This window comes from Mobula hypostoma, chromosome 2 (genome assembly GCF_963921235.1).
Source record: "Mobula hypostoma chromosome 2, sMobHyp1.1, whole genome shotgun sequence".
Lineage (NCBI taxonomy): Eukaryota > Metazoa > Chordata > Chondrichthyes > Myliobatiformes > Myliobatidae > Mobula > Mobula hypostoma.
This window is the reverse complement of record NC_086098.1, coordinates 227,551,098-227,577,673: the sequence shown is the minus strand read 5'-3', so window position 1 is coordinate 227,577,673 and position 26,576 is coordinate 227,551,098. Positions and strand designations below refer to the sequence as shown.

The window sequence follows — 26,576 nt, the reverse complement described above, 5'->3', positions numbered from 1 at the left end:
GTCACAGAAACTTCCTGGAACATTTGCACAGGTGTAGTTAGCAGAAAACCAGAAACAAAACTTCCCACAATAACTATTTTTATACAGTGAGACATATGATCAGAAATAAATTGCTTGAAAGGGTAATAGATCTTTATTTCAGATGTTGAGCATTAAAAAAAACACGGATCATTTTACTAAATTGTCTGACCATTCATTTGGAAGGGGAATTCTGCACAGTTCTGGTAAAGCACTTTGGAAGACAGATGTAAGTGTAAAATATGCAGTAAATGGCAGAAATATTGACGAAGGGTCTCGGCCTGAAACGTCGACTGTACCTCTTCCTAGACCTGCTGCGTTCACCAGCAACTTTGATGTGTGTTGAATGGTAGCCACTAATAGTTTGGCACCAGAGGTGTCGCGGGAGTTGACAATCAGCATTGAACTCAACATTGGCATGCATTAGGGATTCTCGCTCTGGATTTTTCCCCTCTGGCTTTACTCCCAAAGCCTTCCCTATGAGTTGGCAGCCGAGGTTTGAGATCAGAGTTTTCCTTCTCCTAGATGAGCTGCCAAACGCAGCTGACAGGCCCCATCTGCCCAAAGCAACTGGCTTTAAGGCACCAGCAATCCAGCTTTGCCCCTTCTCTTAGCAGTAGAAACTGTTCTGCCGGGCTTAGTAGCTAAGCCACCTGTGCGGGCCAGGAGCTGGACTTGGTTGTCAGAGGCAATTTGAGGCACATGCCATTGGAAGCATTTACTATGTAGTAGGAGCTCGCCCCCACTACCTCCCCAGCTATGACAATCTTAAGGAACCAGGGGTTGATCACACATAGCAAACCCAACAACTTTGTGGAATTACAGCCTACTCACGGGCCTGCATTTGTAGGTTTACTATGTTCCTGTGTTTCACCAGAACATCAGCTCATGAGATGACAGGATTCCTTGACCAACAAAGGTGGGGATTTCCCACCATCTGCTACTTCAAATATTCAGCAACTGTCACATTGTACATCTCAGTTTTAGTATGTTTTGTTTCTTGTTCCTCTATTCATGTCCTCCACAGATTAGCTGCTATTAACAAGCCTTCTTCACCCTGTCTCATTCGACACCAACCTGCATCATCCATTTTTGCTTCATTTCCACCCTAAGGCCCAGACGCTGTTCTCTGCACCTTTCCCTCCCTCCTTTGTAATGTAAAGCTGACCAACATTCTAAATATTGCCAGTTATAAAAAAGGTCAGCAACACAAAACAGCCTCTCTTTCTTCCACCAGATACTAACTGACCTGCTGGGTATTTTCAGCATTTACTCCTTTTACCATTGATCAGCCCACTATTCAGTATCCTGATGAGTTTGAGACAAGAGGTTCTGTAGATGTAGGAAATCTTAAGCAGCACACACAAGATGCTGCAGGAACTCAGACCAAGTGGCAGCTATGGAGGGAAACGAAGAGACAACATTTTTGGCCAACACCTTTCATCAGGACTGGAAAGGAAGGGGGCAGACACCAGTTTCCTCATATCAACAACTGTAGTAGGAATTGACTAGATAGGAGCCCCTCCTAGTGGACCTAATGACACAGTGCAACCAACAACAATCTTCCACTTACCATATCAAATTCAGTTGCCACACTTGTAGGATAGACAGGGTTATATTTAACTACATTAACGATACAAATATTTCTAATTTTTGTAATGCTGCAAATGAACATAACTGATAAGATGAAAGGGTAATTGAAGTAACTGCAAACATAATGAAATGTGTCAAGTTTGTCAAAGGCACTGTTGTTGTAGGCTAATCAAAGGAGGTGATGAATCAGCATGTCGGAGGGAGATCGAAAATCTGGCTGAGTGGTGCCATAACAAAGCCTCTCACTTAATGTCAGCAAGAACAAGGAGCTGATTATTGACGTAAGGAAGAGGAAACCGGAGGTCCATGAACCAGATTTCATTGGGGCATCAGAGGGTGGAGAGGAGCGACTTTAAATTCCTCGGTGTTATCATTTCAGTGGACCTGCCCTGGGCCAGCTCATAAGTACAATTATGAAGAAAGCACGGCAGTGCTGCCACTTCCTTAAGAGTTTGTGAAGATTCGGCCTGACATACAAAACTTTTATAAACTTCTATCAATGTGTGGTGGAGAGTATATTGACTGGCTGCATCACAGCCTAGTATGGAAACACCAATCCCTTTGTATGGAAAACCCTACAAAAAGTAATGGATACAGCCCAGTCCATCACAGGTAAAGCCCTTCCCTACATTCAGCACATCCGTCATCAGAGACCCCCACCACCTTGGACATGCTCTCTTCTCACTACTGCCATCAGGGGCAAGGTACAAAATTCTCAGGACTCACGCCACCAGGTTCAGGAGCACTTACTACTCATCAACCATCAGGCTCTTGAACGAAAGGGGATAACTTCACTCAACTTTAATTGCCCCATCATGGAAATATTCCATAACCAATCAATTCACTTTCAAGGACTTGTCATTTCAGGTTCTCAATATTTATTGTTTATTTATTATTGTTATTTATTTCTTTCTGTATTTGCAGTTTGTCATCTTTTGCCCTCTGGTTGAACACCCAAACAGGGTGGTCTTTCATTGATTCTGTTATGGTTATTATTTTAAAGATTTGCCGCTTATGGCCAAAAGAAATGAATCTCATGGTTGTATATGGTGACATATATGTACTTTGATAATAAATTTACTTTGAACTTTGAAAGAGCTAACCGTTCAGAATATTCTCATGTTATTTACAATTCCCTCAGAGGCAACTCCCTTTAAAATAAAAAAAACCCGAGTATTATTTCAGAAGAAAAATTAAAATTACAGTTAATAAGGAGATTTTTGTCAGGCAACCTACATGTACTGAAATTAAAGCCATCCTCGAGAGCTGCTTTTGCTCCATTTATGGGAGATGTTGAATGCTCATATTATGTAACTGGCAGAAGCAAAGCAGCTCAAAGGCAATGCACTTCTAGAACAACCTGTCTTCCAACCAATACAAGAGTAGATTATATGGGATTTAGTATTGAATCACAAGCCAGAATTTAGTTAGACAATAAAGTGACCACTATTGAATGCAATATTGGCTCAACAAGGGGGAAAAGGTCACCTGATCAAATTTATTTTAGATATCATTCTTTTGAAAGCTGTTAAAACAATGAGAACCACTTGAGTTTTTGTACAGTACAAAACCAACTATACTGCTAAAAGGCAAAGGTTTCATTGTGTGATTAAACCGTCACGATGATCAAAACATGCAGAAGACAAGCCAACCGAGAAGGCCTGAAGAAAAGCTTATGAATTACGAGAGCTGTTGGAAACAAGAAATCACTGAGGGCATCTAGAACTGAGGAAACAATCAAAATTAAACTCTATTAGCATTTAAACCTGGAAACCTTTTTTTGGTTTTATAACACAAAAAGGAAGGAGGAAGAACCTGGAACACAAATATTGGCTGTGCTGGGTTAGCTGAAACTTACCTCCAAGCTTCTACTGGAAATGACTAACGGAAGTTGTAAATATTGAGGCAGAGATTAGCGATGATATGATGGAATGATGGAAGAAGCTACTATCAGGCAGGAAGGATATAAGCCTTAGGACACACACAGAGTTTCAGAAAGTCATCGTATAACTATCAGGCTTCAATCATTACTACACACAGAGTTTCAGGAAGTCATCGTATAACTATCAGGCTTCAATCATTACTACTCTGAACTGATTCTATGACCTACAGACTCACTTTCAAGGACTCTTTACAGCTCATGGTCTCAGTATTGTTTTTATTTTCACAGTTTGTCTTCTTTTGCACATCAGTTGTTTGTCAGTGTTTGTCTGTTTAGGTATTTCATTTTCTGTTAATGCCCAAAAGAAAATGAATCTCAAGGTAGTATATGGTAACATGTACAGACTTTAATAAATTTACTTTGAACTTTGGGGATATGAATGGTCTTTTCTCATTCCATTTTTCAAATTATATATTTTTCTTTTGATACTATTGGGGGTCCTAATTTTTTCAGTTGATTTATTATTTACATTTCACATGCCCCATAACACAATTTCCTTACATCACATTTCAGAGTCTACGATTTTCATGCCTGTTAATTTCACTGATATTAAAATGACTACGCCCCACCCCCCCAAGGTGCAACTCATTATGTGGAAAGTCCTGACAGGCAGTAACATAGCAGTGAATGTCTCTGTTTCACACAACAGAAGCAAGAGCCCATTTCTCAAATATTATGAAGACTGTTGGAGGCAGTGATCAAATCTAGATACAGCATAAACAGAAGGGCCTTTTTTATAATGTTCCTATTTCTTTGATTTAGGGAATAATTACTCATATTTAATGAAATGAGATGCATCATTAATCAGGTAGAAGATCCCCTGAACAGCTCTTCAACATCATTGCCCAAATTTCCATCATGAACCCGACTGGTGACCAAACCCTAGCAAGAATCACCATGTAGGATGTGGTAATCAGATGGTGGCAGATGTAGTCAGAGCCCACTATTTTTGCAAGAAGTGATTGGAACCAAGAACTAAAAAGTTTATATTTAAGCACTGCAATAGATTTATTCCTCATTGTCTTTTAAACAAAATAGAGATCAAGCTGCATACCATGTTAATTAAACATGGCACTAGAGTCTGGACTGTGCATAGGTATCAGTCCTCAGATCCAGGACCAGCCTTTCAAAGTGCCTTTACCAGTTAACTAAAACCATTTTACACTAATTAGGAGACAACATCTCAATATCAAAACAAGATGTACTTAATTTTCTGCTTATCTACGCAATGCCAGACACATCCAGTGTTACAATAGATTCCAGGGGTCAGTTGATGACAGAGTCAGCACTCCTTATTGAATGGTTATTTGAGACACAGGTTTCTAGTTTGCAGATAATTAGTCTGTACACAAGTTCAAAGTCAAACGTAAAAGGGAATTTAGATCAGGCAAAGACAAATCAGAGAAAAATGTTGGAACAATCCAGTATGTGGGGTTCTCACGGTCAGTCTCTTAAGTAAAAGCAGCACAACAGACTCAGTAAATCTGACTGGAAGGAAATCCTAGTGAATCCACATCTAGATTGGTTTATACAACTGCATACATCTCCTGCTTGTGATCTCCGTCACCAAACACCAACTCCATCCACCGAAATCCAGAAAGTTCCATGCGTAGAAAGGCTTGATAAAAACAAAGGACTCCTTTGTCCAGAAGGGTTATATACGGCGACAAAAACACATGTGCACCAAGTCTTGTTAACATTGAGATAGAAGTTGTCACAATCTGTTTTAACACTGGTTGCTGCAGCAGTTTCAGTCGTGACTAGACACATCGGAGAAGCTGTGCTCACAGGTTAGATTTGGGCCCAGCGTTGACAGGAATGGCTCTCAGCTCTGTCCGCATACACAGGTACTCACCTATCACTGCCATCAGGGCAATGCACACAATGTTCACCAGCCACCAGGTCAGTGCTGTGGGAAAGTGCCAATTGTAGATCCAACAGCCCATAAAGTGGAAGATATGGACAGTCACGGTGAAATCCAAACACTGCTTTCCCCTCCGGATAAAATACCACAAACCAAGTGCGCTAGTGCAGGAAACAGGAAAAGGTTACATTTGCACACAGGAAAATGTAAAAAAGTTTTAGTTAACTGAGATTGTTTGGCATTCACCACCATAAACATCCACAGTGACTAATTTACCATCTACAACACATACTGCAGAATTTAACCAAGGCTACTTTGACAGAACCTCTCACATCCCCAGCCTCAACTGCCAAAGGGAACAAGTACGCAGGGGACTGGACTGGCTACTTAATGTTCCAGGGTTTTGATGTTTTAGATGACATGGGGAGGAACTGAAATACTAATCCGAGCATCAACTGAGTCTTCATGGATAGAATTCAAAAATAAGGAAAATTCTATAAACTCTTTTGGATTTATACTGACCCCAAATAACCATAGGGACACTGAAGAGCAGGTTTGCAGTCAAATTAAGGAGCAACAAGGTGATCATTGTCGGTAACTTTGACTTGCTCAGCATAGACTGGGAACTCCTTAGCAGAATAAAATTAGATGAAGCAGAATTTGTTAGGTGTGTCCAAGAGGGTTTCCTGAAACACTGTGAAAAGTCCAACTAGAAGGGAGGCTAATCTTTAACCTTTCAGTGGGTGAATGCTTGGGAAACCATGATCACAACTGTAAGATAGCTACGAATAAAGATAGGGTTGTCGGCATCTGAGAAAGAGCTAACAAGAGTTAATTGGGAAGAGCTATTTTTGGACAAATCCACATCTGACATGTGGAGGTTGTTTAAAGACCTGTGGCACAGTTTGGGGCGAGTTTGTTCCACTAAGAGGGACGGCAGGGAGGCTGTTAAATTAGTCAAAAAGGTTGAAGCTTATGTAAGGCTTACAGAGCTGAATCAAACAGTAACATAGAACAGGAACAGGCCCTCTGGCCCACAATGTTGTGCTGAACCAATATGTAATTAATTGCCAACTAAATCCCTTATGCCTACACAATGATCATATCCTTTCATTTCCCTCACATACATGTGCCTATCTAAACATCTCTTAAAAACCCCTAATCATATCTACCTCAACACCATCCCAGGCATCCACCACTTGTCCTCCACATCTCCTTTAACTTACCCTCTCTCACCTTAAATGCATATTCTCTGGTATTACACATTTTAACCCTGAGAAAAAGATATCGTCTGTCTACTGTATCTACGCCTCTCATACCCTTATAAACCTCTATCAGATCGCCCCTCAGTCTCTCCTGCTTCAGAAAAAAAAACAACCCAAGTTTCACACATAAAAGTTGCTGGTGAATGCAGCAGGCCAGGCAGCATCTCTCGGAAGAGGCTGCCTGGCCTGCTGCATTCACCAGCAACTTTTATGTGTATTGCTTGAAATTCCAGCACCTGCAGATTTCCTCTTGTCCAAGTTTCCCCAACTTCTCATTATAGCACATGCCCTCTAATCCAGGCAGCATCAGTAAACGCCTTCTGCACCTTCTTCAAACCCTCCACATCCTTCCTATAATGCAGCAACTAGAACTGTATGCAATACTCCAGATGTGGCTTAACTAGAGCTTTATAAAACCGTAATGGAAGTTCCTGACTTTTGAACTCAATGCCTCAACTAAAAGGCAAGCCATATACCTTCTTAACCTCCCTGTCATCCGCAGACTTGGAGATGCTGCATTTAATTCCCTCATCCAAGTCATTAATATATATTGTAAACAACTGGGGTCCCAGCACTGAGCGTTGAGGTACCCCACTAGTCACCGCCTGCCATTCTGAAAAGGTCCCGTTTATTCCCACTCTTTGCTTCCTGTCTGCTAACCAATTCTCCACCCACACCAATACCTTACCCCCAATACCGTGTGCTGTAAGTTTGCACACTAATCTCCTGTGTGGGACCTTGTCAAAAGCCTTTTGAAAATCCAAATATACCACATCCACTGGTTCTCCCCTATCCACTCTATTAGTTACATCCTCAAAAAATTCTATGAGATTCGTCAGACATGATTTTCCTTTCACAAATCCATGCTGACTTTGTCCGATCATTTCACCGCTTTCCAAATGTGCTGTTATCACATCCTTGATAACTGACTCCAGCAGTTTCCCCACCACCGACGTTAGGCTAACCGGTCTATAATTCCCCGGTTTCTCTCTCCCTCCTTTTTTAAGAAGTGGGGTTACATTAGCCACCCTCCAATCCTCAGGAACTAGTCCAGAATCTAACGAGTTTTGAAAAATTATCACTAATGCATCCACTATTTCTTGGGCTACTTCCTTAAGCACTCTAGGATGCAGACCATCTGGCCCTGGGGATTTATCTGCCTTCAATCCCTTCAATTTACCTAACACCACTTCCCTGCTAACATGTATTTCACTCAGTTCCTCCATCTCACTGGACCCTCTGTCCCTTACTATTTCTGGAAGATTATTTATGTCCTCCTTAGTGAAGACAGAACCAAAGTAATTATTCAATTGGTCTGCCATGTCCTTGCTCCCCATAATCAATTCACCTGTTTCTGTCTGCAGGGGACCTACATTTGTCTTTACCAGTCTTTTCCTTTTTACATATCTATAAAAGCTTTTACAGTCCGTTCTTATGTTCTCTGCCAGTTTTCTCTCATAATCTTTTTCCCCCTTCCTAATTAAGCCCTTTGTCCTCCTCTGCTGAACTCTGAATTTCTCCCAGTCCTCAGGTGAGCCACTTTCTCTGGCTAATTTGTATGCTACTTCTTTGGAATTGATACTATCCCTAATTTCTCTTGTCAGCCACGGGTGCACTACCTTCCTTGATTTATTCTTTTGCCAAACTGGGATGAACAATTGTTGTAGTTCATCCATGCAACCTATAAATGCTTGCCATTGCATATCCACCGTCAATCCTTTAAGTGTCATTTGCCAGTCTATCTTAGCTAATTCACGTCTCATACCTTCAAAGTTACCCCTCTTTAAGTTCAGAACCTTTGTTTCTGAATTAACTATGTCACTCTCCATATTAATGAAGAATTCCACCATATTATGGTCACTCTTACCCAAGGGGCCTCTCACGACAAGATCGCTAATTAACCCTTCCTCATTGCTCAAAACCCAGTCTAGAATAGCCTGCTCTCTAGTTGGTTCTTCGACATGTTGGTTCAAAAAACCATCCCGCATACATTCCAAGAAATCCTCTTCCTCAGCACCTTTACCAATTTGGTTCACCCAGTCTACATGTAGATTGAAGTCACCCATTATAACTGCTGTTCCTTTATTGCACACATTTCTAATTTCCTGTTTAATACCATCTCCGACCTCACTACTACTGCTAGGTGGCCTGTACACAACTCCCACCAGCGTCTTCTGCGCCTTAGTGTTACGCAGCTCTACCCATATCGATTCCACATCTTCCCGGCTTATGTCCTTCCTTTCTATTGCGTTAATCTCTTCTTTAACCAGCAACACCACCCCACCTCCCCTTCCTTCATGTCTATCCCTCCTGAATATTGAATATCCCTGAACGTTGAGCTCCCATCCCTGGTCACCCTGGAGCCATGTCTCTGTGATCCCAACTATATCATAATCATTAATAACAATCTGCACTTTCAATTCATCCACCTTATTACGAATGCTCCTTGCATTGACACATAAAGCCTTCAGGCGCTCTTTTACAACTCTCTTAGCCCTTGTACAATTATGTTGAAAAGTGGCCCTTTTTAATGCTTGCCCCGATTTGTCGGCCTGCCACTTTTACTTTTCTCCTTTGTACTTTCTGCTTCTATGCTCACTTTACACCCCTCTGTCTCTCTGCACTGGTTCCCATCCCTCTGTTGTGAACTAACCTCCTCACGCCTAGCCTCTTTAATTTGATTCCCAGGGAGCAGTTGTACAAGGCCTTGGTGAGACCACACCTGGAGTATTGTGTGCAGTTTTGGTCCCCTAATCTGAGGAAAGACATCTTTGCCATAGAGGGAGTACAAAGAAGGTTCACCAGATTGATTCCTGGGATGGCAGGACTTTCATATGAAGAAAGACTGGATGAACTGGGCTTGTACTCGTTGGAATTTAGAAGATTGAGGGGGGATCTGATTGAAACGTATAAGATCCTAAAGGGATTGGACAGGCTAGATGCAGGAAGATTGTTCCCGATGTTGGGGAAGTCCAGAACGAGGGGTCACAGTTTGAGGATAGAGGGGAAGCCTTTTAGGACCGAGATTAGGAAAAACATCTTCACACAGAGAGAGGTGAATCTGTGGAATTCTCTGCCACAGCAAACTGTTGAGGCCAGTTCATTGGCTATGTTTAAGAGGGAGTTAGATATGGCCCTTGTGGCTACAGGGGTCAGGGGGTATGGAGGGAAGGCTGGGGCAGGGTTCTGAGTTGGATGATCAGCCATGATCATAATAAATGGCAGTGCAGGCTCGAAGGGCCGAGTGGCCTACTCCTGCACCTATTTTCTATGTTTCTATGTTTCTATTAACCTGTGCAGTCACTTTCAGGGGGTAATGAACTTGGACCCTCAGTCCCTCTGCTCATCAACACTAAGGGTCTTGTCCTTAGTTGAGTACTTAAAGAAGCCAGAAGGGAACTCAAGAAGGAACTCCGGACAGATCGAAGGGGTCATGAAAAGTCTTTAGTGATTAGCATTAAAGAGAAACCCAAAGCATCCTGCACATGCACCAAGAACAAGAGGACTACCAGAGAGGGAGTACAACTGTACAAGGATAAAGGAGAGATCAAAGTGAAGCATGGCATGCTATAGCATTTCGAGATCAGAAAAAAGGTGGTGTTAGGTGTCAAAACATTAAGGTGGAAGTCCCAAGGGCCTGATAGTATATAGCCTAGGTTATTGATCGAGGCTAGAGATGAGATTAGAGGGGCCTTGACCAAGATCCTAATGGAGAGGATCCTAGGGAATAGTATTTGAGCATTTGGAGAAAGAAGCATGGCCTAATTAGGATTGGTCAGATGGCTTTGTGCCACACAGGTCATGTCTGATTAATCTGATTTTTGAGGGGGTAATGAGGTGATTGAAAGTAGACAGTGGATATTGTATACATGAATTTTAGTAAGGCGTTCAACAAGTTCTTGGTAGGGTCATCCAGAAAATTAAGATGCATGGTGACTTGGTTGACTGAATGTAAAATTTGCTTTTTCATAGAAGACAGCAAGTAGAGGTGACTCTCTACTTGAATGAAAATGTGCTGGGTAGGTAAGTTTGCAGATATCAAGATTGGTGGCATCACAGATTGCACAGAAGACTGCCAAAGGATACAGTGGGATATTGAACAGTTGCAGATACAGGGGAAGTGAAAAGTGAGAAGTAGTGACAGGTGGCGTTTAATCCAGACAAATATAAGGTACTGCACCTAGGGAGATCCAAGATAAAGGAGAGTACAGAGTTCACTAACAACACCGATGAATAGAGGGATCTTGAGGACCAGGCATGTGGCTCCCTAAAAGTGGCCCCACAGGTTGAAAGGTGATAAAGATAGTGTATGGTATGCTTGCTTCTTTTGTCAAGGCAATGAGCTTGAGAGCCAGAAAGTAGTATTGCAGCTTTATAAAACTAGCTGGGCATTTATAGCATTGCCTTCAATTCTGGTCACCTCACTATAGAAAGAGGGTGAAGACTTTGGAGAGGATGGAGAGGCAGTTTACCAGGTTGCTACTTGGTTGGACATGTTGGGGCTGTTTTCAATAGAATGGCAGAGGTTGAGGGGAGATTTGATAACAGTTTAAAATAATGTGAGACATGCAGTTACTGGCGGTCTACTCTCTTTTTCCTAGTGTTGAAGAGTATAAGAGCAAGGTGGCAGAGGGAAAGTACAAAGAAGATGTACATGGCAAGTATTTTTTTTTCCAAAGAGGTGTGTTGGGAGTCTGGAATGTACTGCCGGGGGTGCTGGCAGAGGTCGATAGCACAGGAGTGTTTAGGAGACTTAGCTAGAGATAAATATGCAGAGAAGGAAGAGCTATAGTCAATGTGCAGAGAAGGTTTAGATTAATCAAGAGTCATTGGTTTAATTAATTTGGCACAACATTATGGTCCAAAGGGCCTATCCTGTCCTATCAATCACCCAGCTCCAAATCTGTCTCAGCCGCTGAGGCTATCTGTAGCTAAATTATCTCAACACTTGACTTATCAGACTAAGAGACAAATACCTCAGAGTAAGCACCTTCATCCTCATTTTCAAATCAGTTCATGGCCTTTGCCTCCCTAACTTAACTCTACCCCAATACTATAACCTCAGATTATTATGCTGTTCAGATCTCCTATTTTAATTGTAGCCAACTACAGAGGCTCAAAGTGGTGTGATTCTCTTCCTAGATCTAATTCTTTCTTCTAAAATTCTCCTTAAAACCTGCTTGTAAAGCTAGCAATAGCTGCCCTTCAGCAAATCCTTACACAACATAATTTGAAAGAGCAGAAGTCTTTGAAGAATAACATTCTACCCATTGTAAAATTTTACTTAACCGTAAGAAATGCAAAAACAATTAAATGCTCAACAGCTCGGGTTCCTGCAAGTAGTTAATGCTGCAAAGTCAAAGATAATTAAATATACAAATTGACTGAGCATCATTAATGATGTAAGTTACAAATTTAGTAAGGGGACATAATGACGACTTTTAATCTTCTTCTGTAACCTAAAAGCAACACAAACTTCAACACTGAACTCTGTATCAATGTGTAGGCATATCAGAGATCACACATACACACAGCATAACCTTGGCAAATATAAAATAACCACTGTTGATATCTTAAGAAGATACCCTGCTTCTTAAAAATAAGACTATGAACAAGTTGGATGTGTGTACCCTTAATTTGTTAACTCTCCTTAGGTGCTTCATAAATTCTAACAAATCTTGACAGCAAGTCACACAAGATTAAAATCTCCAGTAAAGATGGGTGAAGGAGGAATGAGTAGAGGGAGAGAATTCCAAATTTCAAGTATGATGCGCTTAAAGACAAAAGGAAAGTACTTGCTTTAGATATTGTTATACATGGGATTAAATGACAACTCACGTGAATGTTGAATCCTTAAATACTATTGTCGCTGGGCATTCAGTAAAACAAACCGTCACGGAATGTTAAAGCAGTCTGGATAAAGTGCAATTCTCTCCTCACCTCTAATCTGTACACATACTTACCATGTGAGTGAATTGAGGACAAAGGCCATCATTGAAAGTCTCCCCTGACCCGTGGAAAACCCCAACACCTAAATCACAAAGAAATCAATGTAAAAAGAGAATTAAAATAAAACCCCCTTCAAGAACTAGGCTTCTATCCAAGTGTTTTCCAATTTAGCACAGGAAGTATAGTTTAAATTTACTGCCATGCACTTGTTTAGCTGGTTAGGATTTTTGTTCCAGAACATATTAACTGTAATGCAAAAGGTAGTCTCAACTGTAAAGGAGTCAGTAATTTACTCCAAAGAAACATTAATACTTTAGGGTTATTTACCCACACAGCAATATGAGAACACACCAAGTTCTCCTCTAGCATGTAAGATTCCATCTCAACATGAAACATTTTTGGAATATCAAAAAACTTACAGAATGTGCTTTATAAAATACATTTATTTTAGAACAATAAAATTATGTCGGCAATATTTTATAACGCCGATACATTTTGCTTTATGATTGTGTGTGTGGACTACTGACCATTTTTAAATGAATGGTGAAGCTTGGTAACTCAGTGGAGCAGCAGACCATAGAAGTAAAAGTATGGTGGCATTTTTACTTTGAACGGGCTATCATCACTGTCATTACCAATTCATTCCCAAATATAAAGTCTTCTATAATGACAACTACCCGGATTTTGCCACCAGTGGCAGTATAGGTAAAAAAAAATACTTCCAGGCTTAAGGCCTGTCATCAAATTCATCTTCTGTAGGGTTTCCCAATCTTTTTTGTGCCGTGGACCCCTGACTGTTAACCAAGGGGTTCATGAACCCCAGGTTGGGAACCCTTGATCTGTGCTTGTTTTACAAAAGCAGGATTTTTGTACCACTTGCATTTGTTAGTTACTGAGCATCTACCATTTACATGGGTATCTCAAATTTCTCTAGTATTAAATGAACAGCCTTGGTTAGGGCAATGGCAGGCACGGGGGTGGGGGGTGGGGGGGGCAATGAGCAAATTATTCCAGTGCCTATGCTCCAGTGCTTACGAGCTGTACATTAATTGCTGGTTGGCAGTTAGAAAGAGAAGCCCACATTGCATTTGAAGGTAAGTGGGTGGGACATTTTTAATATATTTAGTAAAAGGGAAAGCATTAACATGCTTGGCATCTTTAAAGGTGGATAAAACTCCAGCAGTTAAAGGAATGGACAAAAAAGCAAGGACTTCAAATTAACCTAACTGAATATTTTGAAGCAGTAACAAGAGGGTTGAGGAAGAATACACTCTTCAATGGTCTACTGATCAAAAGAAAAGGCGCATAGGATTCTAGGGCAAATCAGATGCAAATTTGCCTCAATGTTGATGCAGAGTCACAACCCAAATGTTAGCAGTTCCCTCCTCCTGCCTCCACAGGCACACACATTGCTTGACCCAAGGAGCTCCTCCAGTAGCTGTGAACGTAATTTGTGACCAATGAGGTTCCACAAGGTCAGCATTTAGTTCATTGTTTTAACTAATAATTTAGACTAAAGATTGCAGATACTAGAAATGTGGCCACATGGTTGACAGAGATTTCAGGGGTGGGTGTGGGTGTATGTATAGAAATGTGGTAAATGGAATTTACTCCTGAGATGTGTGAGATAATGTATTTGTGAATGAGCAAGTCAAGCGAGTGTATGATAAATGGGAGGATATTTGGAATGCAGAAATGCAGGGACCTCAGCGTAACTCCACAGACCCTTAAGGCAGGGGTTCCCAACCTTGGGCCCACGGACTTCTTTGTTAATGGTAGGGTCCATGGCATTAAAAAAAGACTGCTTTAAGGGAAGACAGGTGACAACTTAATTAGCTGAAACAGAACAGTAGGAAGGTTATCCTATAATGGCACATATATATAGCTAGGGTACCCAGACTTTTGCATAGTAATGTACTTGTCAACATGGAGCAGAGAGCAAGTTTGTAAATCTGGCAGTAGCAAAGTACCACACATAAAAGTTGCTGGTGAACGCAGCAGGCCAGACAGCATCTCTAGGAAGAGGTGCAGTCGACGTTTCAGGCCGAGACCCTTCGTCTCAGCCTGAAACGTCGACTGCACCTCTTCCTAGAGATGCTGCCTGGCCTGCTGCGTTCACCAGCAACTTTTATGTGTATTGCTTGAATTTCCAGCATCTGCAGAATTCCTGTTGTTTGAGTAGCAAAGTATGTTGGGAATGGTGAGGGAAGAGCGCCGTGAGAGGGTTGTGGGACAGGTGGCAGAGATGATGTGTCAGTGGCAGGCATGGCTGGTGTGGGTGCAGACACATGCAGCCCTGTAACATCAGGCAAGGTCATCTGATTCCAAACAATTGGTTTATTGATCATTACAGAATGTCTCACTGATGCTTCCTGCTCTCCTCAACCATGATTCCCCTCTCCCTGCCCCCTTCCCACTCTCAGACTACAACAGAGACCCCATATTGGAATCAGGTTCATCATCACTCACGTACGTCATGAAATTTGTTTTTTTTGCAGCAGCAGTAGTGTAATGCATAAAATTACTATAGTACTGTGCAAATGTCTTCGGCAACCTTGCTATACACACGTACTGTGGAGAGCATTTTGACTGGCTGTATTACTGTTTGGTATGGGGGGCAGCTAATGCACAAGATGGAAGGAAGTTGTAAAATTAGTTCTATCATGGGTACTGGCCTCTATAATATCCAAGACATCTTCAAGGAGCTGTGCCTTAGGAAGGTAGCAACCATCAAGGGCCCCCACCTGTTTCTCACTGTTACCGTCGGGAAGGAGGTACAGAAGCCTGAAGGCACACACTCAGTGATTCAGGAACAGCTTCTTCCCCTCTGCCATCCGATTTCTGAATGGACATTGAACCCATGAACACTACCTCACTATCTTTTATTTGGCATTATTTTAAATTAACAATTTAGTAGATATATATTTAATGTAATAGGTTTTTCCTCCCAATTTACTATGTATTACATTGCACTGCGGCCATAAAGTTAACAACTTTCACGACACATGCTGGTGAAATTAAGTCTGATTCTGATTCTAAGACTCTTACAGACCACTGCATGCAATATTACAGCTCTGGTACTGTGTGTGGTTGTGGTTACCTTATACAAGAGATTGGAGGGAAGAACAAAGGCTATGGAAACGCTCAGTAGGCTAGGAATGTTTTCTTTGGAATAGTGCTGACAGAGGAGACCATGCAGAAGGTTGTATAAAGGGTTTATTTCAAACGGCTAAGGGGTCAAAAATCACTAGGCCTAAAATTGAGATAATTAAAGGAATAGGGTGAGATGAAGATCTTACCCTAAAAGGTGCTGGGTCTTGAAGTCCACTTAATTAACACTGAAATCCCCACCATACTTACTAAGTGCTTAATTATGTATTTAAAGAACGTGACCTGGTGACCTGCAGTGCTACAAAGTATTGGAAGGTGGGATAACAATAACTTTCCTAACTGATACAGACAAAATGGCTTCCTCCTCTCATTTCCAATGATTTTATGAAAATATTAATTACCTGCCTTTTAAAATAAGTTTTAATCACTTTTTAAATGGTTCAACTCTCAAAGCATATCATCTAGCTGATATTATGGATTTGTTTGCAGCTTTTCTCCCCACCCCACCACAGACGGTCTATTCACAACCAAGCCTCTGTATCATATTGCTATACATGTACCTCATGGAATGGATGCTACCCTCCTGAATTGTAATGAAGACGAGGGATAAGCTAGTGAAGTTTCTTTGGTAGCGATGAAATACAAGGTCTTCATTAGAACCATAAACACAAGAGGTTCAGCAAACGCTGAAAATCTTGCACAACACACATAATGATGGAGCAACCCAGGGCGTCCGTCAGCATCTCTGCAGAGGAATAAACAGTCAGCGTTTCAGGCTGAGACCCTGCAGCAGTACCGGAAATGGAAGGAGCATAAGCTGGCAGGTGATAGGTGAAGCAAAGTGAGGGGGAATGTGGGAGATGAAGAAAGGAGCTGGGATGCTGTAGACGGGAGATGTAAAGGGCTGAAGAAGGAATCTGATAGGAGAGGACAGTGGGCTATGGAAGAAAGGAAAGGAGAGGCACTAGAAGGTGGTGAGAGGGGAACCAGAATGGGAATGGAAAAAAAATTACCAGAAGTTAGAAAAATCAATGCTCATGCAGTGAGAAAAGAAGCTTCTCCAGATGAAAATGAGATGTTGCTCCTCCAACCTGAGTTTGGCAGTAGAGCGGCTATGGACCGACGTTTCACAATGGGAATAGGAAGTTGAATTGAAATGGGTGGCCATTAGGAAATATCGCCTTTTGAGATTTCATGCATTCAGGTTGTTACAGAGTTTTATCAGTACTGTTTGGCAATTTCTCTACCCTATCAGATTAAAGGGAGTGTAAAGTGATCCTAGTTTTAAAAAAATCAGTTTAAAATGTTTGCATTCTGTCAAAAAAAAATCAATTGGTCCAGTAAACATTCCAGCTTGCCGGAGATGGAGGTGGAGTTAAGATGGGCCAAATGGCGACCCCTTTGCTTGCATCTGCAGAAACCGCTCTATTTTCATCTTTAATATCTTATTTTTCCCTTTTCAGGGTTCTTTTGAAGATCCTGACCTGGAGTTACACGCTGACTTCCGTTCTTTGCGGGAATGGGATCTGCTCTCGTGGTTTCAGGACCGGCTGATGTTCAGCAGCCAAGGGTTCAGGCTAACAGCTCAGCTCGAATTCGGAAGCTGAAGATCTCAGAGCTCTGGAGACGGGCAGATCGAGGGTCGGTGTCACGACAGGAGACCTGTGTGTCGTAGGGGGAGTCAGGATATCTACTGTGGGCCTGAAGACCCGGGATCTTTGAGATCTTCCGGCACAGAGCTCGAAAAAAGCGACGTAATGGAGTTTTTAACATCGTAAACCAGCGAGTTGTTTGTTATGTCTCCCCGCTTGCTGGGAAAATGGAGGCACCTTTTTCTCCATTATTAGGGAGAGAGAGAATCTGTGGTACGTCAATTGCTCGGTGTAATGCGAAGTCTTTGGGGTAACTGCAAGTCTGTCTCTTTTCTATTGTTTTGGTCACGCTTGAGTGCTTGGTGATGCTTGCTTTTTTTTTGCCAGTGGGAGTTGGGGGGGGGGGGATTGTTGCTTGCCGCCACTTCTGCGCGAGTGGGGAACTGGGGTTCCTACGTTCAACACGCTGGAGGAACTCAGCAGGTCGGGCTGCATCTGTGAAAACGAACAGTCAACATTTTGGGCCAAGACCCTTCGTCAGGACTGAAGAGGGAGGAGGCAGAGGCCCTATAAAGAAGGTGGGGGGAGGGTGGGAAGGAGAAGGCTGGTAGGTGCCAGGTGAAAAACCAGTGAGGGGAAAGATCAAGGGGTGGGGGAGGGGATAGGTAGGAAAGGTGATAGGCAGCTGGAGGAGCTAAACTCAGGTTGGAGGAGCAACACCTCATATATCGTCTGGGTAGACTCCAGCCCCTTGGCATGAACATTGAATTCTCCAAAACATCCAGTAATTCCCTCCCCCTCCCTTCCCCCATTCCAGTTTCACTCTGCCCCCTCCTCCAGCTGCCTATCACCTCCCTCATGGTTCTGCCTCCTTCTACTACCCATTGTGTTTTCCCCTAATCCTTCTTCACCTTTCCTGCCTATCCCCTCCCCGCTTCCCCTCCCCCACTCCTTGATCTTTCCCCTTACTGGTTTTTCACCTGGAACCTACCAGCCTTCTCCTTCCCACCCTCCCCCCACCTTCTTTATAGGGCCTCTGCCCCTTCCCTCTTCAGTCCTGACGAAGGGTCTCGGCCCGAAACGTTGACTGTTCGTTTCCACGGATGCTGCCCGACCTGCTGAGTTCCCCCAGCGTGTTGTGCGTGTTGCTTTGACCCCAGCATCTGCAGAGTATTTTGTGTTTGGGGTTCTTACATTTATCTGTCGTTCATTCTTTGGGACACTTCTCTATTTTTGTGGATGTTTGCGAAGAAAAAGCATTTCAGAATGTATATTGTATACATTTCTCTCTCATTAAATTGGACCTTTGTACAAAAGTTATGCTTTTTACCTCCCTAGAAGGTTCTTTATTTGGAACCAAACTGTCCAACTTACTTGTACCCAAGACAAACCCAGAAAGTGAAACATCAACTGCCTACACAATTCGTTCCTGAAAATCAGTTGCATTTTCAGTTATTGGTATTTAACCAAGACTGTCCAAATAGCTTCCTATACACTAAACACATTCATAGGTTTCATTTCATTTTTCTCCCCAGAAAGGAGGATAATTCAGTGCTTCATCATGCAGGAGGGAAATATTCAGAATCTTTTGCAAGAAAGGATTTTACTTTATGAATACTTTTACCTCATAACTAAATATTTGATCAAGTGATCGACTGTTCTGTACCAGGCTGTCCACCACAGCCAACCAGATGCCCAGGAAGCTGTAGTAGATGCACTGCATTAGGATAATCTGAGACACAATGAGAATGGGATCCCAAACATAGCTGCGGAAGTGTCCAGCCATTCCCACAACTCCCTTTGGAATCACAACTTCTCAGTCTTTAGTTACTGGGCGCATGGTGTCTGCAGAGACAAAGTGTTGTGAGAAAGATCCGAATCACCAAGGACATCGAGTCCGGAAATGGATGTACTCATACACCTAGAAAGAGGAAAACAAAATTCTTTCAGATAAAAAAGGCCATTACTATTTCATTATTACTTCAGTATAATAATAAATTCACAGAAAGAACATTTAGGGAATAAAACAGTAGCAAAGAGTTTCTGTTTGTGAATATGAAGACATAACCAAGATTAGACCTATCAGTCTTTGTGCTTCAAATGCTGCTCCATTTGTACAGCAATTCAACTGCATGCCTTGGATTTACCAACACCCCAACTTGACAAAAATCTTTAAATTCCATAGATTCTTCCTTTGAATGAAAGGAAAATCCGAGACTATAAACTGAGGGAATCTGTGCATGCATCTTCATAACTTTGTTCTAAATGCGCAGCTTTTGTGTGCCCCGAGAACTCTTGAGACCTGATTTGTCATAGACAGTCATTAGTAGATCTGGGCCAAAAGCACCAATAGTTTTTGGGTTTGGGAAAAGACTGGATCTAAAGCTCAAAAACTACGCTACCCTGAAGAGGTCTGTAGAGCTGAGACATGATGTTAGACCACAAGAAACACGAGCAGAATTATGCCATTCTGCTCTGTCATTCCATCACGACCAATTTACTTTCCCCTTCCAACCCCATTCTCCTGCTTTCTCTTGTCCCTGTGTCTATGATGCCCTTACTAATCAGAACCCATTATCCTTCACTTAAATATAGCCATAATGTTGATTTTCTTTATTTTAAATAGGCCATTATTAGAAATGCCGTTGATAGAGAAAAGCCATAGCTCCCTGGAGGGAGGTAATATTTGCTTTCAGTTCAACACTAAACTTTCTTCTGGTTATCTCATTGGAAACAACGGCTTCTTCGCATCTGCTTCACCCTGTTATTTTAAAACCTCAATTAGATCACCTTCATCATCAAAACCGGAGGGAATAAACAAAGTATGCAACCCATTCTCCACAAAAATCCTATTAAGGGTCTGAAGAATAAGTGCAAGCCATCAGCAGCCACTGCAGCACTGCCTTAATATTACATTATTAGCTTAGAATTGTGGTCTCAGGTTTCTGCAGTTGGAACCCACCATCAAAGCTAGTGAAGAGCTTACACAAAAGGATGCAGTGGAAATCTCAGCCAGTCATTACTGCGGCATAGGACAGGCTACATCAATCTGTTTGGGTTGAATCCAGTAGGAATCCCTCCTTGAAAGCCATAGCAACATAATGGTTTATAGTTTTATAGATAAGAACTTTACTCGTAAGGGCCTGGATAGAAGTAAACTGGCTCTAAGTAATGGCCGCAAATGCTTGTCCAATTTAAAGGCAGGCAGTTGAAACTCAAGATGAACACTGCTTCACATGGACGTCAGAATTTGTGCCATGTGCAAGTGTACACACCTCAACAGTGAACTGAAATTCAAGCAGTCAGTACTGAAACCGGACACCAGAATTCAGAGGACAAACATTTTACATAGCAACAAGCTGAACAAAAGCAGTAGATAAGAAGTTGTCTCTTTAATCTTGGTTTACAGACAGATGAGCATCTTATTCAGTCGAAAGAGTTTATGCAGAACCTTGCAACTGAACTTTGTGAATGTGAGACGGGGAAGAAAGGAAATTTCAGCTTCAAGTGCAGCATATCTGTAGTTAGGTGTCAGGAATTGGCACTTTTGACCGGTGGGCTTCCTTCAAGTGCTCTGGTTTCCCACCACATCCCAAATGCAAGCCACTAGGTAGGTTAACTAGATCCTGGAGGTAGGCAAAAGACTGATGGGCATGTAAGAGAACAGGATTACTTCAACAGCCAGTGTAGACTTAATGGGCCAAATAGAAGTTCGAGACATTTTCCCTCCACTTTTTGGATACCAGAATTCAGTAACTCTGAAAATGTAATGCTCAGAAAGGCCATAGAAATGGCCATGAAACACACCATTCAGAATTGTAATTCAATCATTAAAATAAATGGCTATTTAAACATCACTCACAAATTAACTGCTGGGTTTTCTTCATAACAGCGACCACAATTCATTTCATTTGCTCCAAAGGCTTCTAGGATCATGAAAAACCATTGAAATGAAACACCCCCAAATGTTAAATCGATCACCCATGAGGTCTTTGACCTGGCATACCAACTGCTTTTCCTTCCACAGAAGGTGCCTGAATTAGTGCGCTATGGACTTGACATCTCCCTGCCTCAGTAAAGCAGCCAATGAAATCAAAGACCCTCTCCCATCCCAAACATGCTCTCTCCTCTCCCCTCCCCTATTGGACAGAAGGCTTTTTTTAAAAAATGCCTGAAAGCACTCACCACCAGGATAAAGGGCAGCATCTATCCCCCAGTATAAGGTGGCCTTCTGCCTTCTCTGTAACATGATTTCAGAACCTTTGTGTTACCTCAAAGCACTGATGTAAAGAAACAATGTGTATGGATGGCATGGAAAACAAAGTTTTTTTTTACCGTACCTCAGTGCATTTGGATAACAATAAACTAATTACGTCCAAGACAACAACATTTCAGATTTTTCACAACTGCATTTTGATTTTCTACGTTATTTGGACCAGTTTATTCAAAGGTCAGTAACACCCTTCAAATCACGTAGCAGGTTAAATTCCATTAGTCAGGGAAGGAAGGGCAAAACTACGAGCAGAATACAAACTCAGAATGTAGTATGCACAAGCTTTTGTTCTGGTCAAACATCTACGGTTTTATGAGAATGCGCTGCAAAGTATGAGCATGACACAAGAGATTATTTAAAATAGGAAGGAGTAGTGGGATAGGTGGGAAAGTAAAGGAAGCAAGGTAGTACTGGGGAATAGAATCGACAGGAGGATTCATTACACTCTTTACAGTCACAGTCTAGAGTTTAAATATATTGTTTGTCTGAGCAGGTATTGGGAACAACCTTACAACTGGATGGGATAGGGTGGGGAATTCCAGTTCTCACAGGGACTTGGGAACCAACAAGACAGGCCAGGAATGAGACTTTGTTCAGGGCTCAAGTATCCAAATGCAAAACCTTGGTTAGTTTCTGGATTGTTACGCACTCGTAATTTGAGATAAAGCAAGATAAGAGACTGCTGAAGGTGTACCCGAGGCAGAAGTTTTGCCGTTAAAGTGCTGCTGTCACCCATTAAGTTTACACCAGGTTTCAGGACAATCCCATTCCCCGTTAGTCTCTCAGATACCCATCAACTCCACTGTATCTCCTACTCCCCACCTAGTGGAATTTACAAGATCAATTAACTGCTGGAACTTAGAAGAGGAAGGAGTGAATTAAAACGAAAGAACCCGAGAGGTCTCAGCAGGGTGAAGGTAGAACTTAGAATGGAGACGGGATGGAGGAAAGCATCAAAGTTTCAACATAACAGGTCATCCACTGAGAAGAGATAAAAAATGAACTTTCTTCAAACAGAAAAATTGTAGGTCATTGTACCTCTACTATCCACCACGTAGCCATACAACAGAGCAACACAGTAGGGATAACAGTAAAGAATAGCTTCTCTTCTATAAATCTGCATAAGGGCCAAGCAAACTTACAAATTCAGACTATCCCACTGCCCAATTCAGTAACAATTTAACTTGATTTGACTGCATTTTTAACTCCACAGTTAAGTCTACTCACAGTAATGACTTCTTTATTAAATTAATTTTTTTCAAAGTAAGACAGGAATTATTAAGTGTGCTCATCAACTAATCCACATCCCCAGGAACTTGACCGCCCCTCACCAGTCACGGAAGTAAAGCATTAACAGTGCCTGTGCCACTGAGATAATGGGGCAGCAACTGAGGGGGAGGGTGTTAGAAGGAGGGCACTGGACACCATGGCTGGAGAATAGGTGGGCACGATGGAAAGTAGGACAAGCATGATAAGGGATCATAGCAGAGGAATGGGGTGAGGGTGGGAAAGGCGAGGGGGGAGGGGGGGAGGAGGGGAGGGGGGGAGGAGGGGAGGGGGGGAGGAGGGGAGGGGGGGGAGGAGGGGGGGGGGAGGGGAGGGGGGAGGAGGGGAGGGGGGGGGAGGGGGGGGGGGGAGGGGGGAGGGGGGGGGGAGGAGGGGGGGAGGGGGGAGGGGGGAGGGGGGGAGGAGGGGAGGGGGGAGGGGGGGGAGGAGGGGAGGGGGGAGGGGGGAGGAGGGGAGGGGGGAGGGGGGGAGGGGGGAGGGGGGAGGGGGGGAGGGGGGGAGGGGGGAGGAGGGGGGAGGGTGGGAAGGAGGGGAGGGTGGGAAGGAGGGGAGGAGGGGAGGGTGGGAAGGAGGGGAGGAGGGGAGGGTGGGAAGGAGGGGAGGAGGGGAGGGTGGGAAGGAGGGGAGGAGGGGAGGGTGGGAAGGAGGGGAGGAGGGGAGGGTGGGAAGGAGGGGAGGAGGGGAGGGTGGGAAGGAGGGGAGGAGGGGAGGAGGGGAGGAGGGGAGGAGGGGAGGGTGGGAAGGAGGGGAGGAGGGGAGGGTGGGAAGGAGGGGAGGAGGGGAGGGTGGGAAGGAGGGGAGGGTGGGAGGGTGGGAGGAGGGGAGGGTGGGAAGGAGGGGAGGAGGGGAGGGTGGGAAGGAGGGGAGGAGGGGAGGGTGGGAAGGAGGGGAGGAGGGGAGGGTGGGAAGGAGGGGAGGGTGGGAAGGAGGGGAGGGTGGGAAGGAGGGGAGGAGGGGAGGGTGGGAAGGAGGGGAGGAGGGGAGGGTGGGAAGGAGGGGAGGAGGGGAGGGTGGGAAGGAGGGGAGGGTGGGAAGGAGGGGAGGGTGGGAAGGAGGGGAGGAGGGGAGGGTGGGAAGGAGGGGAGGAGGGGAGGGTGGGAAGGAGGGGAGGAGGGGAGGGTGGGAAGGAGGGGAGGAGGGGAGGGTGGGAAGGAGGGGAGGGAGGGAAGGAGGGGAAGGAGGGGAAGGAGGGGAAGGAGGGGAAGGAGGGGAAGGAGGGGAAGGAGGGGAAGGAGGGGAAGGAGGGGAAGGAGGGGAAGGAGGGAAGGAGGGGAGGTGGGAAGGAGGGGAGGGGGAGGTGGGGAGGTGGGAGGGTGGGGAGGTGGGAGGGTGGGGAGGTGGGAGGGTGGGGAGGTGGGAGGGTGGGGAGGGTGGGGAGGTGGGAGGGTGGGGAGGTGGGAGGGTGGGAAGGAGGGGAGGTGGGAGGGTGGGAAGGAGGGGAGGTGGGAGGGTGGGAAGGAGGGGAGGTGGGAGGGTGGGAAGGAGGGGAGGTGGGAGGGTGGGAAGGAGGGGAGGTGGGAGGGTGGGAAGGAGGGGGAGGTGGGAGGGTGGGAAGGAGGGGGAGGTGGGAGGGTGGGAAGGAGGGGGAGGTGGGAGGGTGGGAAGGAGGGGGAGGTGGGAGGGTGGGAAGGAGGGGGAGGTGGGAGGGTGGGAAGGAGGGGGAGGTGGGAGGGTGGGAAGGAGGGGGAGGTGGGAGGGTGGGAAGGAGGGGGAGGTGGGAGGGTGGGAAGGAGGGGGAGGTGGGAGGGTGGGAAGGAGGGGGAGGTGGGAAGGAGGGGGAGGTGGGAGGGTGGGAAGGAGGTGGGAGGTGGGAAGGAGGTGGGAGGTGGGAAGGCGGGGGAGGTGGGAAGGCGGGGGAGGTGGGAAGGAGGGGGAGGTGGGAAGGAGGGGGTGGTGGGAGGTGGGAAGGAGGGGGTGGTGGGAGGTGGGAAGGAGGGGGAGGTGGGAGGGTGGGAAGGAGGGGGAGGTGGGAGGGTGGGAAGGAGGGGGAGGTGGGAGGGTGGGAAGGAGGGGGAGGTGGGAGGGTGGGAAGGAGGGGGAGGTGGGAGGGTGGGAAGGAGGGAGGGTGGGAAGGAGGGGGAGGTGGGAGGGTGGGAAGGAGGGGGAGGTGGGAGGGTGGGAAGGAGGGGGAGGTGGGAGGGTGGGAAGGAGGTGGGAGGTGGGAAGGAGGAGGGGGAGGTGGGAAGGAGGGGGAGGTGGGAAGGAGGGGGAGGTGGGAGGGTGGGAGGAGGGGGAGGGGGAGGTGGGAAGGAGGGGGAGGTGGGAGGGTGGGAAGGAGGGGGAGGTGGGAGGGTGGGAAGGAGGGGGAGGTGGGAGGGTGGGAAGGAGGGGGAGGTGGGAGGGTGGGAAGGAGGGGGAGGTGGGAGGGTGGGAAGGAGGGGGAGGTGGGAGGGTGGGAAGGAGGGGGAGGTGGGAGGGTGGGAAGGAGGGTGGGGGAGGTGGGAGGGTGGGAAGGAGGTGGGAGGGTGGGAAGGAGGTGGGAGGTGGGAGGTGGGAAGGAGGGGGAGGTGGGAAGGCGGGGGAGGTGGGAAGGTGGGAAGGAGGGGGAGGTGGGAAGGAGGGAAGGAGGGGGAGGTGGGAAGGAGGGGGAGGTGGGAGGGTGGGAAGGAGGGGGAGGTGGGAGGGTGGGAAGGAGGGGGAGGTGGGAGGGTGGGAAGGAGGGGGAGGTGGGAGGGTGGGAAGGAGGGGGAGGTGGGAGGGTGGGAAGGAGGGGGTGGTGGGAGGTGGGAAGGAGAGGAGGGAGAAGGGCTGAAGGGTAATGAGAGAGTAGAGGACACAATGTGGTGATTATGGACGAGGACTAGGAATCACAACGAGAGGAGCACAATAGGAAGCCGGGAGCAGGAACGACGGGGCTGGCTGTGTGAGTGAGGACGGAAAGAGACGGGGTGGCGAAACACCACGGCCGGGAATGGTGGGGTTGAGGAGGGCGGAGCGGCGCCGGACAGCTGGCTGACAACATTGCCAGCCGTCCGCGGAGGGAAGGAGGAACCAACCTGCCAAGGCCTTCCCCGCCGCTGAGCCAAGCCAACACCGCTGCCCGAGAACACGCCACCCGCCGGAGGACGTTTCAAAATAAACAGCGACGCGACACCAACCGAGCCCCTGTCCGCGCAGCCGCCGTCACACCTCGCCGGCCGGAAGTGGCGCCCTTAGGACGTCACGTCCAGCGCGCGCCGCTTCGACGATGATGACACGTCCAGTGCGCGCGCCGCTCCGACGATGATGACACGTCCAGTGCGCGCGTCCGCTCCGACGATGACGACAGATCCTGAGCGCGCGCCCCGTCCCCTTCCCCGCGGCGCTGACAGAGAGCGGGAGGTCAATGGACGGAATGTGAGTGGGACTACGCTCTTGGGGATTTGCCTAACGTGGCCTGGCCAGGACACCTCCCGTGAAAATGCCCATTGGTGGGAATAGATTTGATGTTACTGGAGGCTAGACAGGCTGAGAGGGCATCAATATTTTCCTTTTTGCCTATCTTTACAGTTGGTTCTAAAGACCCAGTTAGTAATCGGGTGGGTCGGAGATATTTATCCCCTGGTTTAACGTTGAGGTGGGGTGTCTGATGGGTTGTCTGCCTATACAGCGGAATGGATCTAAAAAGAAGTCAAACGTAGTCCTGATCTGTTCAGACTGTGCGTCAGTACTACAGAGTTTGGAATCGAAGCGCTCATGGGGA

The 26,576-nt window shown here is 45.5% G+C and overlaps 1 protein-coding gene across 2 annotated transcripts; it reads right to left on the bottom strand.

Moving 5' to 3' along the window:
* sys1 (SYS1 golgi trafficking protein) lies at positions 1–26,032 on the bottom strand. Of its 2 annotated transcripts, XM_063041588.1 has the most exons (5): positions 25,891–26,032; positions 21,197–21,260; positions 18,959–19,255; positions 12,646–12,713; positions 1–5,578 (listed from the first exon to the last, which is right to left on the bottom strand). In XM_063041588.1, the coding sequence occupies exons 3-5, from the start codon at positions 19,118–19,120 to the stop codon at positions 5,338–5,340; spliced, it is 471 nt and encodes a 156-aa protein (XP_062897658.1). In that variant the 5' UTR covers positions 19,121–19,255; positions 21,197–21,260; positions 25,891–26,032; the 3' UTR covers positions 1–5,337. The 2 variants fall into 2 exon arrangements, with proteins under 2 accessions (XP_062897658.1, XP_062897657.1); XM_063041587.1 differs by lacking the exon at positions 21,197–21,260.
* Positions 26,033–26,576: the final 544 nt, after the last annotated feature.

Bases quoted from the DNA above. Each gene is read 5' to 3' on its own strand.
- sys1 (XM_063041588.1), bottom strand. From the start codon at position 19,120: ATGGCTGGACACTTCCGCAGCTATGTTTGGGATCCCATTCTCATTGTG. The intron at 12,714-18,958 runs GTAAAAGTATTC...TTTGTGATTTAG, and splicing joins ATCAAATATTTAGTTATGAG to GTGTTGGGGTTTTCCACGGG. The intron at 5,579-12,645 runs GTAAGTATGTGT...TTCCTGCACTAG, and splicing joins GTCCTCAATTCACTCACATG to CGCACTTGGTTTGTGGTATT.